The sequence below is a fragment of the Saccopteryx leptura genome, chromosome 3, assembly GCF_036850995.1.
Source record: "Saccopteryx leptura isolate mSacLep1 chromosome 3, mSacLep1_pri_phased_curated, whole genome shotgun sequence".
NCBI lineage: Eukaryota > Metazoa > Chordata > Mammalia > Chiroptera > Emballonuridae > Saccopteryx > Saccopteryx leptura.
In genome coordinates, this window is record NC_089505.1 from 366,318,573 (window position 1) to 366,331,590 (window position 13,018).

General features: G+C 52.6%; 1 protein-coding gene across 1 annotated transcript in view; it reads right to left on the reverse strand.

Annotated features, from left to right (window-relative positions):
- ZFAT (zinc finger and AT-hook domain containing) overlaps nucleotides 1-13,018 on the reverse strand; it is a 145,128-nt gene that overhangs the window by 13,378 nt on the left and 118,732 nt on the right. Inside the window, exons 15-16 of the mRNA XM_066379564.1 lie at nucleotides 9,414-9,540; nucleotides 5,340-5,470 (exon numbers count right to left, since the gene is read on the reverse strand). Coding sequence (XP_066235661.1) covers nucleotides 5,340-5,470; nucleotides 9,414-9,540 — 258 coding nt within the window. The remainder of the gene's footprint in view (nucleotides 1-5,339; nucleotides 5,471-9,413; nucleotides 9,541-13,018) is intronic.

The window sequence follows — 13,018 nt, forward strand, 5'->3', positions numbered from 1 at the left end:
AGACTAACACACCCCTGACCCCCAAAGACGTGTGTGTCCTAATCCCTGGAACCTGGGCTTGCTGCCGTGCGTGACAGAGGGGACTCTGCCCCTGAGAACACACCGAGGAGCCCGACACGAGGGGACTGCCCTGGATATGCCCTGGACACATGCACAGTGTAAACACAGGTCCCTTCTAAGAGGGAGGCAGAGGGTCAGACCCAGGGAGGAAAGGCCAGGGGGCACCGGAGGCAGAGGTCAGAAGGGGCAGGAGAGATCATCGTGCGGGGCCGGCACGATGGCTGGCGTGGCAGACGGAGGAGGGGACCAGGGCAAGGGGGCAGGAGGCCTCTAGGGCTGGAGGGGGCAAGAGAGGAACCCCTCTCAGGAGCAGTGTCACTGTCGCCGTCTGGGTTTCAGCCCAGTGAGACCCATCCTGGCTGCCAACCTACCAACTGCAAGGTAACAAACGTGTGTGTTTCCGGCCACCGAGGGCACAGTGGCTGTCTGCAGCTGGGTGGGGACGTGATGCGCCCAGGACTACACACAGTGGTGTGCGGTGAGTGTGCATGGACGCAGGTGGCAGGTGAAGACCTAAAACGTGGTTATTAGTCCCCGGGGTAAGTTGTTTTTTTTTTTTTTGGTTGGTTGGTTTTTTGTGGGGGTTTTTGTATTTTTCTGAATTTAGAAGCAGGGATGCAGTCAGACGCCTGCATGCGCCCGACCAGGATCCACTCTGCATGCCCACCAGGGGGCGATGCTCTGCCCATCTGGGTTGTTGCTCCGTTGCAACCAGAGCCATTCTAGCGCCTGAGGTGGAGGCCATGGAGCCATCCTCAGTGCCCGGGCCAACTTTGCTCCAATGGAGCCTTGGCTGTGGGAGGAGAAGAGAGAGACAGAGAGGAAGGAGAGGGGAAGAGGTGGAGAAGCAGATGGGTGCTTCTCCTGTGTGCCCTGACCGGGAATTGAACCAGGGACTTCCATATGCTGGGCCAACGCTCTACCGCTGAGTCAACTGGCCAGGGCTTTAATCCACAGAAACAGCAAAGAGTGACTTCTGTCATGAGCCAACAGGTACGGTGGCTGGTGCTACTTTCTGTAACTCTTTCTCTTGCTCTGAGGAATAACTTTTGACTCGGAGATGCTTGATATTTCCTACGCTGATCGGTGTTACATTTAACCTCCTGAGGCAGCTTTATTCATCAAATTACAAATTCTCTCCTCATAAAACCCTAAAGGGAGATTTAACAACAACAAAATAAATCATGTAATGAAAACCACTGCGTCTTAGCAAACACACGATCCCTTGCATCCCAAGTCCTCCCGGCTTCCTTCGGCCAGGCTGCTCAGGGGACACGCAAGGACCCTTGCTTTCTGAACATGTCAAAATGCCCCATCCCCACGAACCCACTGTTGATGCTGACACTGGAGAAAACGCAGAAGTGACAGGCAACCATTGAGGACACGCTTCTAGGTCCAACCGAAAATGGAAATGGGCTGGATTGTGGACGGAATCTTTCCCACGTCGCATGAACAGATGGAGGGGACACGACCCGGGAGGACAGTGTGTCCTCAGCTCTTTGCTCTCCCGCTGCCTGGACGAGCCAGGCCTACCCTCGTTCCCACCCCGGAGACCAAACACCCAAAGAGAAAGGAGAGCCATCGCTTTCCGGTACCATCTATAAACCCTAATCTATAAGATTCTTTTCAATATACATGAATGTGTCATGAAAGAATAAAATTATAACCAGCACACTATTTGTTCACATGGGAAAGAAAATTTGTCTTTGGGCCTGACCAGGCGGTGGCGCAGTGGATAGAGCGTCGGACTGGGATGCAGAGGACCCAGGTTCGAGAGCCCCGAGGTCGCCGGCTTGAGCGCGGGCTCATCTGGTTTGAGCAAAATTCCACCAGCTTGAACCCAAGGTCGCTGGCTCCAGCAAGGGGTTACTCGGTCTGCTGTAGCCCCACGGTCAAGGCACATGTGAGAAAGCAATCAATGAACAACTAAGGTGTTGCAACGCGCAATGAAAAACTAATAATTGATGCTTCTCATCTCTCCGTTCCTATCTATCCCTCTCTCTGACTCACTCTCTGTCTCTGTAAAAAATAAAAAATAAAATAAATAAATAAATAAAATTTGTCTTTGGCCCTGGGGAAGACATATATCTCTTAAGATCTATTTTTAACATGTGTGTGTGTGTCCATATATATGGAGACTTTTAAAAAGATCTCAAAATACGCTATCCAACAGTAATTTAAAATCTTTCCACAATAAACACCACATACTCTACGGCAGGCGTCTCCAAACTACGGCCGCGGGCCGCATGCAGCCCCTGAGGCCATTTATCCGGCCCCCAGCCGCACTTCTGGAAGGGGCACCTCTTTCATTGGTGGCCAGTGAGAGGAGCACTGTATGTGGCGGCCCTCCAATGGTCTGAGGGACAGTGAACTGGCCCCCTGTGTAAAAAGTTTGGGGACCCCTGCTATGGCAAGGTGTTCTTGCTTTTTCTATACAGGATACAATTGAAGAATCCAAACATGAAACCCACACGGTACTCAATCCTACTTAACAGCCATTTACTGAGCAACTACCACGTGTGACATGCCGAGCTGGGGAGAGACGAAGCCCCCACGTCCAGGGGCTCCCGCGCGGTGACGCTGAGTGTCATCGCTTTCCAATATGTGCACCGGAGTCCATGGAAGTGACTTCCACACACTCGCTACTCAGGTCGACTTTCTCTACTGCAAAACCCTAAACCAGAGTTTAATTAAAAGAAGAAAATTAAAACTAATTTATTTCTCTCATAAAAACTGCTATATTTAAATTTAAATACTCAGACAATGAAATCCGAGGGCGTTCTTTCAGGACAGCGGGCACGCTGCGATCCCTGGGCCCCGGCGTGCGCGTCGCTGCCAGTCCGCCCCTCCATTCTCCTGTCCTTTCTTTCCCACGGCTGCGGTGAGCTTGGGGCCAGGCCAGGCAGACAGGACAGCGACTAGGACCCGCGTCCTGGGGAACATTCCCTAATGCAGCTATCCAGGCTGCGTTACACGGGCACGTGCTGGTGGCCCCGGACGCGTATCTGCTTTGCCCTTTGTCGCGCGGCACATCTACGCTGCGCCCTAAACCCGCCACCTCATGCATCACCGCGTCGCCCGTGGTGGTCAGTCCCTCACGGCCCTGAGCAGCAGCAGTCAGTCCAGTTCCTAGAGCAGCACAGGCGGGAGCGCCTCCCTGCGGTTCCCAGAGGGACCTGTGCATCTGAACCCCCCAACGCTTTGCTGACGCTCTCCCACGCAGACCCTGCCTGGACCAGGTAAGCTCGGGACGCCACGTGCCACCAAGCGGAGGACGAGTTTCAGGAGAGGTGTATGAGGCGACCTGAAGATGCCAGCCGGTGGCTACGAGGAAAAGCTACCGGAGTGTTCAGCCCGGAAGAACACGAACCTGCCCAGACCAGAGCAGAGCGGCAGGCTCTGGAGACACTGGAACATCGGACTCCTCCTGTCCGATTCTGGCCAGGGTCCTCGAGAGGAGACACTGAATGGAGGAGGGTTTCAGGACACACAGTCCAAAGATTCACCGAAATGCAATAAATCTTCTCTATGGGTCAAGAAATCAAGTTGAACCAGAACGTACCGATTCCCCAGAGAATTGCATAGCTTGAATTCCCATGCTCTGCCTGGCACCCTGGGCACGCTCAGGGGACAGTGACAGTTGTGGAAACAGCACTGCAATGGCCACCTCAGCATCAAAGGCAGGTCGCCAGGGACACATCACTCAGAGGTAGGTCCCTCCCCGAGAGCCACTTTAAGAAATAGCTTTTGTGAGTACCCAGAACCCCTTACCCCTTTCACTGGTAACTCCTTCGTGTTTCCTTCCTGTCCTGTTACAAAATGCAGCACTAACTCACAGCTGAGCTTGGACAGGTCTAATCACACAGCCCTCTTCCCAGTTCCCACTGGAATGTCAGAGGTCTACCCCAACAACCTGGACAAAACGGCCGCCCACCCACTCCTTCTTCTCGTTTCCTTTTCTCCACCGCACCTGTTCACCGCACCTGTTCACCGCACCTGGCACACTTCCTGTCTTACCCGCGTGTGTCTCGTCTTTTCCCACGAGAGAGTACCCACGGACGGCAGGCACGGGTTCTCTCCTGGACCCCCAGAGACTCTCTGACTACGGCCGGCCCGTCCTGAATCCTGACTGACCAAAGGACTGAGAGAACGGATGACGACGTAAAACGCAACGACGATCTGCCTAGCAACCTTCCCCGGGAACCTACACTTTGTTCTAAATGATAGATCCTTCCTCTAGCCTGGTCCTGATGTCCTTACTGCATTCTTTTTTCTACGTATTTGTATAAGCCAGATGAAATTTTCTGTAGAACGAAGCAGGAGAGAACGGAGCGAGAAGTATGGACAGAAAAGAAAGGATGATCTATCAGACACGGCATTTTAACAGACAGAAACGTCTCTGAGGGCAGAGGAAGAGGACAGGAGCCGAAGAGTCTAACACGGGTCGGGAACCTATGGCTCGCGAGCCAGATGTGGCTCTTTCAATGGCTGCATCTGGCTCACAGACAAATCTTTAATAAAAAAAATAATGTTAAAAATATAAAACATTCTCATGTAGTAAATCCATTCATTTCCTACTGCTCTTGTTCATGGTGGCAGGTGGCTGGAGCCAATCACAGCTGTCCTCCGGGACAACACCAAATTTTTATTGGATAATGCATAACGTACACGGGTCGTTGTATGGCTCTCACGGAATTACATTTTAAAATATGTGGCGTTCATGGCTCTCTCAGCCAAAAAGGTTCCCGACCCCTGGTCTAACAATTAAGTTGAGTGACCTTTATTCAAAAACCGATCGCTTTCTTCCTATCAGTTCAGTCATCTTGTGTGCATTTGATCAGAGCAAGGTTTGCTGTCTATAAAGGTCAGTTCCTTGGGAACCTCTCCTAGATTCCCTGGCTGTCCCGGCTCCCCAGGGCCCACTCGCTCCGTTCACTTAGGCACCGAGGGTGCTTTCCATGACAGGCGTGCCCAATTGTGTCCACATCGTGCTCACTGTCCCTCTGAGGTTCTTTGAAAGGAAAGGAACGACAAGTTTCCAGGATTGTCAAATCTGTATTATAGCCTTCCCCTAAAACATACCCCCCACCCACGGAGCTACTGAACGTACAATTCTGTCATAATCAGGGGTAGGAAAGGAAATGCACAGACCAGACCAGGTTCCTCCCAGAGTCTACTTAGGGGAGTAAGCCAGAGCCTCGGAAACCGAAGGGGCCGGAGAGAAGAGGGCGGTGGCAGGGAGAGGAGGCAGTCTTTAGGAGACGTGGGAAGGTCCTTACCTGCTTCACCACGGTCACGGTCCCCGGAGCCATGGCGACCACAGAGGCAACAGCTGTGGCGTCGTGGGTCTCGGTGCCCAGCTCAATGATCTGCTGGAGGATGTTGACAGCAGTGGGGTCAAGCCGGTCACCTAACGAGGATGAAACCAACAGGGGACCAGTGAGGCCGCTGGTACTGGAGGCTCTGACTGCAAAACCAGCCCTGACGAGGGCCCCCTCTCGGGCAGTGCCTTCTCCGGGGGATGAACGTGTTCTTGGTATTCACTCATTACGACAACAGGAACCGGAATCGTGTGTGGTACTTTATAGCTTATGTGTGGTACTTTATACCTTATGTGTGGTACTTTATAGCTTACATGTCACTTTCTATAAGAACATCTCCAGCCCTTGAACAACCTGTGAGAAAACATTATCCCCTTCTCACGGATTAGGTCTTCCCACACACACAAAAATAGCCAAGAGACTTGCCCTGGGCCACTGGTCAGTCACACCAGAAGCCAGAGCTCCAGTCCAGATGTTCTGAATCCAAATGTGGGGACACAAGACTGCCTCTCAAAACAGAAGCCCCAAACAGCACCAGCTACCCCATCAAACACAGAGGTGGGTCTCCTTGAGCACATGGGGCAGGTGGTCAGCAAGCGCATGCCAGATAAATCACACAGTTCTGGGCAAAGCATCCAAGGACGTCCCAAGTGTCAAACCAATAGGCTTACCCACTTCAAACCAACTGAAGCATAAGGTTCTAGTTTAATCATCTCAAGAGATTGGCATTCACAGGGGGAACTACCAGCTTTTAGGATACGCCCTTAAAGGCTCCAACGCCCCAAAGGGGTCTCATAGGATGCCATCTGGGTCCTGTTTGAATAGTGGAAAGGAAGGTCATTGAGCTAAAGCCTGCCAGACTTACATGCCTCTGCTGTGAGGAAACAGGGACACTGGAAGGTAGGCTTCCCCCTCACTCCTCTAAGGGAGGGTTCAGTCTCTTCCAGCCCTGCTCCAGCCACCTATGACCTAACCTTGCCCAGAAAGCTGGGGTTTGCCACTGAAAGCTGAAGGTGCCCAGGGCCGTCGGCCCCATCTACAACACTGTGGACGAGCCTAGGGTATTTCTTCCAAGAAGCAGGTAAACTGATCTCATTTGCACAAGGGCCACTTAACTATGTTTTGCCTGAATAGTCAGGTTTTTTATTCTTCCCTCGAAGATCTCTGTTGTGGGTGTTGATAGTCCTATTTTCTGCTGCTTTGTTTAATATATAGTGTTTCCTTTATTCCTCCTACCTCAATGCCCCACTCATATTTCAGGCTGGGACCTACTCCTAATTTAGAGCTCTCTTTACCCCTTTTGCCAACTTCTATTATGAATTTACCTTTGCCACCCATGTTAGTGTATCCCAAGGTTCTCTTTACCACGCCACAGTCGCAGAGCTCCAGGGAAAAGCAACCTGGTCTCATCTCTCCAGGCAGAGGAGAACAGAAGCTCCATCTCCACACATGCTGCAAATGGCTTCTCCAGTCTACCTGAATCATTACCAGCTAGAAGCAGCGGTCATTGGGACTTGGACGTGAGCTGCAAAGTATAGAATTGTGACAACAATTCCAGTGCCATGCGGACTTTTCCTGGATGTGGACTTTTCTGGACTCCTGCTCCCTGTGACAGATCCTAACGGACTGAACTGGGGTTGGGTTGCATTTTTCAGGGATTTGGCATGGTGTTGGGGCCAACTTGGACTTGGTGAACATGTTAAGGACACTACTCTCTTATGGATTCTTGCTGTATTGGCCAAGAGTTTGCTTAAATGTTTTAATCACTGTAAAAAAAAAATAGAAGACTGGATAAAGAAGATGTGGCACATATACACCATGGTATACTATTCAGCCATAAGAAATGATGACATCGGATCACTTACAACAAAATGGTGGGATCTTGATAACATTATACGGAGTGAAATAAGTAAATCAGAAAAAAACAAGAACTGCAGGATTCCATACATTGGTGGGACATGAAAACGAGACTAAGAGACATGGACAGGAGTGTGGTGGTTCCGGGGGGGGGGGGGGAGGGGAAGGAAGGAGGGAGAGAGGGAGGGGGTGGGTGAGGGGCACAAAGAAAACTAGATAGAAGGTGACGGAGGACAATCTGACTTTGGGTAATGGGTATGCAACAAAATTGAATGACAAAATAACCTGGACATGTTTTCTTTGAATATATGTACCCTGGTTTATTGATGTCACCCCATTAAAATAAAAATTTATTTATATATATATAAAAAAAGAGATTGGCATTCACATTACCGGGCGGCTACCGAGAGTACCCTGTGTGCTCGCACCACCAGCTAGACCCTCTGTGACTCTCCTGACCACGGCATTCCGACCCTGGCCAGTCACTCACTGGAAGGGCACTTACTGCCTGATCTCCATGTTAGAAGACTATTATGGAGTCCCCGCCAACGTCTGCCATCCTCTGGCCGGGCCTTCTGCGGGCCACATTCCCCTGAGAGCCAGTCAATAAGGGACGGGGAAGCCGTGTTCTGTGTAAAGGGTGGGATGTGGCACGTGACTGACACACTGATGTTAGTGACCTGAACGCAGTCACAGTGCGGCAACCCCAGCCTGCCCTACGGACCCGCACTCACACGTCCCTCTCTCTCCACGCGGACATTTCAATGGTGCCTTGCATCCAACCACTCTGAACATCCAAAGACTAAATAAGACATTTACCTTACACACTCACTGAGATAAGACTTCATCCCCGGAATAAAGAAGACATTTACCTCACACACTCACCGAGATAAGGCATCATCCCTCATCCATTTCCTCCCTCGGTGCTGCCAAGCCTGCCCATCAGCCGGGAATGTGGCTCCCAGTGGAGCAGAGACAAAGATCTAACACCACCCCCCCTTTCAGGGCTCACAGGCCCCCGAGACAGGCCCGTGAGCAAATTATCATAGCACCTCCCTGGTTCCATATCGGGAAGGAAATTTGGGAAACAGCATTGCGAAGTCAGGTGGGTTTCCAGCAAATGATGTACAATCTGAATCCTGACAATGGAGGGGGTTTGCCAGGGAATATGGGGGTGAGGGGGTTGGAGGGAACAGACTGCATCCTACTGAGCAGCGGAGCGCAGGGCCGGGCGAGGAAGGCCGCTCGTGCTGAGAGCGCAGTGCCCGGCGGGGGACAGCACAGCCGAGGGGGGCAGCAGGGCAGGGAGCCAGGGCAGGGAGCAGGTGGCCAGGCCTGCGGCACCGCCACGTCCGAGACCCCGGACTCCGCAGAGGCCACAGAGCACGGCCAGCCCGTGGAGGTGCGGACGGATAGGCTGCCTCTGCGGGCGTGAGCCACCGCTGACGGCGCTGAACAGAAGGGAGGAAACTAAGCCGTGCGAGGCCTCGGCTCGGGACACTGCCTGGACCAGCCGGGCCTCCACTTTCCTGGACAAGACGCCGGGACAGACGGCCACAAGGTGGGGAATGGGGACAGAGCCTCATGGAACTCAGGAAGCCTGGACTCCAGGACCAGCTCCCAAACATGAACGTCTCCCGGCCACGCGCTCACAACAAAGAGCCCTCTGCGTCTGAGTGGGGACAGCACGCCCTGCTGCCCTCTGTGTCTGAGTGGGGACAGTACACCCTGCTGCCCTCTGCGTCTGAGTGGGGACAGTACACCCTGCTGCCCTCTGCATCTGAGTGGGGACAGTCCACCCTGCTGCCCTCTGCGTCTGAGTGGGGACAGTCCGCCCTGCTGCCCTCTGCGTCTGAGTGGGGACAGTACGCCCTGCTGCCCTCACAGGCTGTCTGTCCTGAGCACCGCTATGACGATGCATGCGTGGGGAAGCCTGGTGGCAGTGCCACACACCATGCCTCCGTGGTGGCAGCTGTGCGCGGCTGTGGCTCTATTTCAAGAGGCGGAGGTCTCCACACCAGACAAGGGGACCGCTTCTGCGGGCTGGACACTGGACCCGGGGTTTGGACGCTGACCCACTGGCAGATGACTGGCAGACCGCACTCATTGGCAAGCGCACTCATTCAGGCCCAGACCAGCTCCCAGGCGCCGAGGGGGACGGACGTGGCCTCTCACCGCTCTCCGAGGTGTATCTCAGGTCCTGCAATGCTGCCACCGCGGCCTGTGTCCCCTGCACGTCCTCCTCGGCCTCCGTGATGTGCAGATACTGGGTGGACGGCTCCTCGGGAGTCTCTGTCGCTGGCTAAACAAACACACAGTGCCCAGTGACCTTGTGGAAGACACACTGCTCCCCCGAAGCCCGGGATGAGGGGCTGATGTGGCACCATTGCACTCAGCCACACCCCCTTACCCGGCCTCCCTGAGAAGTCGGCCGCTCTGGTGAGCAACCTGTTTCCCAAAGAGGAGACTTCTCTTGGCTAATGCCAAGACTTCTAAAACCAGCTTGGGTATCCCTGCCTCAGGAAATAGACTGTGCTGTTCGGAATGAGGGGTTAGACACGCACAGAGACTGCCATGTGCTGTTCTGTTTTCCCCTTTCTATTTATTATATTTATTGGGGTGACACTGGGTAACAAAATCACATAGGTTTCAGCTACACAATTCTACAGCACGTCTTCTGTGCACTGTACTGTGTGCTCACCACCCGAGACGAGTCTCACCATCACCATGTATGCCCCCCACCCTCCTCTACTCCCCCCACCCTAGACGAGTCTCACCATCACCATGTATGCCCCCCACCCTCCTCTACTCCCCCCACCCTAGACGAGTCTCATCCATCACCATGTATGCCCCCCACTCTCCTCTACTCCCCCCTACTCCCCCCAACCTAGACGAGTCTCACCCATCACCATGTGTGCCCCCCACTCTCCTCTGCTCCCCCCAACCCTGGCAAGCATCACACTATTGTCCGTGTCCATAAGGTTTTTTTTTTCCTTTTTGCTCAAACCCTCTCTCCCCCCCCAGCTCCCCCTCCCCTGACAGCAATCAGCCTACTCTCCATCTATGAGTCTGTTACCATTTTTGCTTGTTAGTTTGTTTTCTTCATTCAAGTCCACATGTGAGATTCTATGGTGCTTGTCTTTCTCTGACTGGCTTATGTCACTTGGCATAATGATCTCCAGGTCCATCCACATGGATACAAAAGGTAAGATTTCCTTCTTTTTATGGCTGAGTACTCCATGGCGTAAGTGTGCCATAGCGTTTTAATCCTCTCGTCCGCTGACGGACACTGGGGCTGCTTCCAGACCTTGGCTGCTGTAAATAACCCTGCAGTGAGCACGGGGGTGCAGGCATTCTTTCCAATCAGTGCTCCAGGTTCCTTCAGGTAATGGCTCCTTTGTCTCCTCACGGCCACCAGCACTGCCACTGACTGTCCCCATGCCAGTGCCTTGTGCCATGTGGCCAGCAGAAGAAGGGACAGCAGTGGTGATAGCAGAAGGAAGGAGAGAATGTGCTAATCACACGGCACGTGGGAAGCCCGTGGGACCAGTCCTGGCTCAGGGTCCGAGCTCAGTACGCCTCAACTACTCGTTCCTTATTTTGATGTGACAGACACAGTAAACAAAAGTGAACACAGAAAACAGACCTGTGCAAAGATTAGGACGTAGGAGTGGAGGAGGGGCTACAATGGGGCTCACAGGTACCTCGTGCCTAAAGGGAGGGGAGAGAACCAACTTTTCACAAGAACCAGATATGCACGACTCTCTGTGGAAGGGACGAGGAGTCCAGGTAACGCTAGGAGGCAGGAACCTTGAATGTCACCAGTAACGAAGAACAGAAAGGAGGAGGACTTTTCACAAAATTGAGAGAAGCCACAGTCACGCTCTACAAGCACTTCTCAGGAAGGGACAGGCTCGGGAGAGCACGGGATTGTGCTTCTGCAGCCAAGTTCGTTCCGGTGTTTCCAGCATGACGTAGAGTAGACGCCCACTAGCTATCTGAGGAACGCGTAAACCAGCTAAAGAAGTGTGTTTCCTTCCAGCTGCCACTCAGCAGTGGATTGGCCAACACCGACTGGACCCAAGGCGCGTCTGGGCCTGTGGTGATCAGGACGCACCTGGAATGGCTCCCCCTTGTCCTGGGGGAGCTCCGTAGTAACCACGACTGCTGGGAAAGGCTGTGCTCTTTGCAAGGCATTCCTGAGAGCCAGGCGACGGCCCAAACCACGGGAATAGAGGGCCTGTGGTTCCACAGGCAGCCCCACGCCCAGCTCCGGGGCTGTCCTACTCTCACTGGGGGGGCCAAGTGTACAGCTTGGTGTCACCTGGTTTGTTTGGGTTCTCAGCTCCGCTTGAGGTGCTCGGACCCCTTTGCAGAGGCTCCGACGTGCAGCCTTCTCACCAGCAGTGGACCAGGGCCCGTCTCCGTGCCTCCCCAGTAGAGACGTCTGACCTCTGGGTTCTTCCCGAGCCAACAGCTGAGAAATCCCACCCCTGTCTCGTTTCAATGAACATTTATTATGTGTGGGGCTGATCACAGTTTCAGATATCCAGCGTCACTTGTGTTTCTTTTTTCTGTAAACCTTTCTAATCTCTTGCTCATTTTCCTTTTGGGCTGGTGATCGTTTTCTTCATTACTTTTAGAAGGCTTTTATTGTGTAAAAATAGTTATCTTTTTTCTATGGTGGACCAAACATATTTTTTTGTCATCTATCTCTCTGAGTTCTTTTCTGGAAGACTTAAAACATTTTTTTGCTTTTTTCTTTCATGCAGTTATTTTTATTTCCAATTTTTTCCCTTATTAAATCTGGATTTTAAGTTACAGCTGGGAAAGTTCTCCACACGCTCGATTTGTAATGAATTCACTTATGTTTTGTTCTGGTATTTGTTAAACATCGCTGTTTTGATATTGAAACCCCCGCTCCTTCTGCTCAGGACATTCTCTCTCTATTAGCCATTGATGATAGTGTGTATTGATGATTTGCTATATTATCTATAGTGGTTTTTCATTCTTTTTATTGAATCTTCCAAAAATGCAATCGTGTCACCTGCAGACACAGAGGTGCTGTTTCTCCTCTTCCTTCATGTCTCTGTTCCCTCTGCCTCGTCTGAGGTGCCAGCCGACACCTCCCGCACGGCGTTCAGGAACAGTGCTCCCAGCCACCCCGGTCCTCCTCCCGACTTCGGGGAGACACCCTCTGCTGTTTCCCTGTGAAGAAAGACGCTGATTTGGGCTGAGACACGTCTACCTTGTTTATCATCTTAAGGAATAGTCATCAAATTCTAATTGATTGGCTAGAATTCAAGCAGCGGTTGCTGGGCTTCCTCACAGGCCTTTTCTGCATCCCTGAAGGTGGCTGTTTCCTTTCTCTCCCCAGGTCGATCGCGGTGATGGATTCCATGAGCACAGCCCCTCTCCTGAACCGCCCTCCCCTGGCATGGGGAACAATCCCCGCATTGTCGTGATGTGTTAATATGACTGCCCTCCCGTGTTGTCAGAGGTGTCCCCTGGCCCTTCCTCCCAACCCCTGGGTGCCCCGATGGCTGCGTCTTCAGAAAGACGTTTCTCAGCCGGGGGTGATTCTGACTCTGGGAAACACTGGCAGTGTCTGCGATGGGTCTGGGTTTTCACAACTGGGGGTGCTAGTGATATCTAGTAGGTAGAGGTCTATGAGGCTACCCAATATCCTAATATGCACAGGGCAGCCCCTACCAAGGAAAAAAAAAAAGAATTATCCGCTCATTATTTCTGTGGTGCTGACCCTGAGGAGCCCCGGAGCA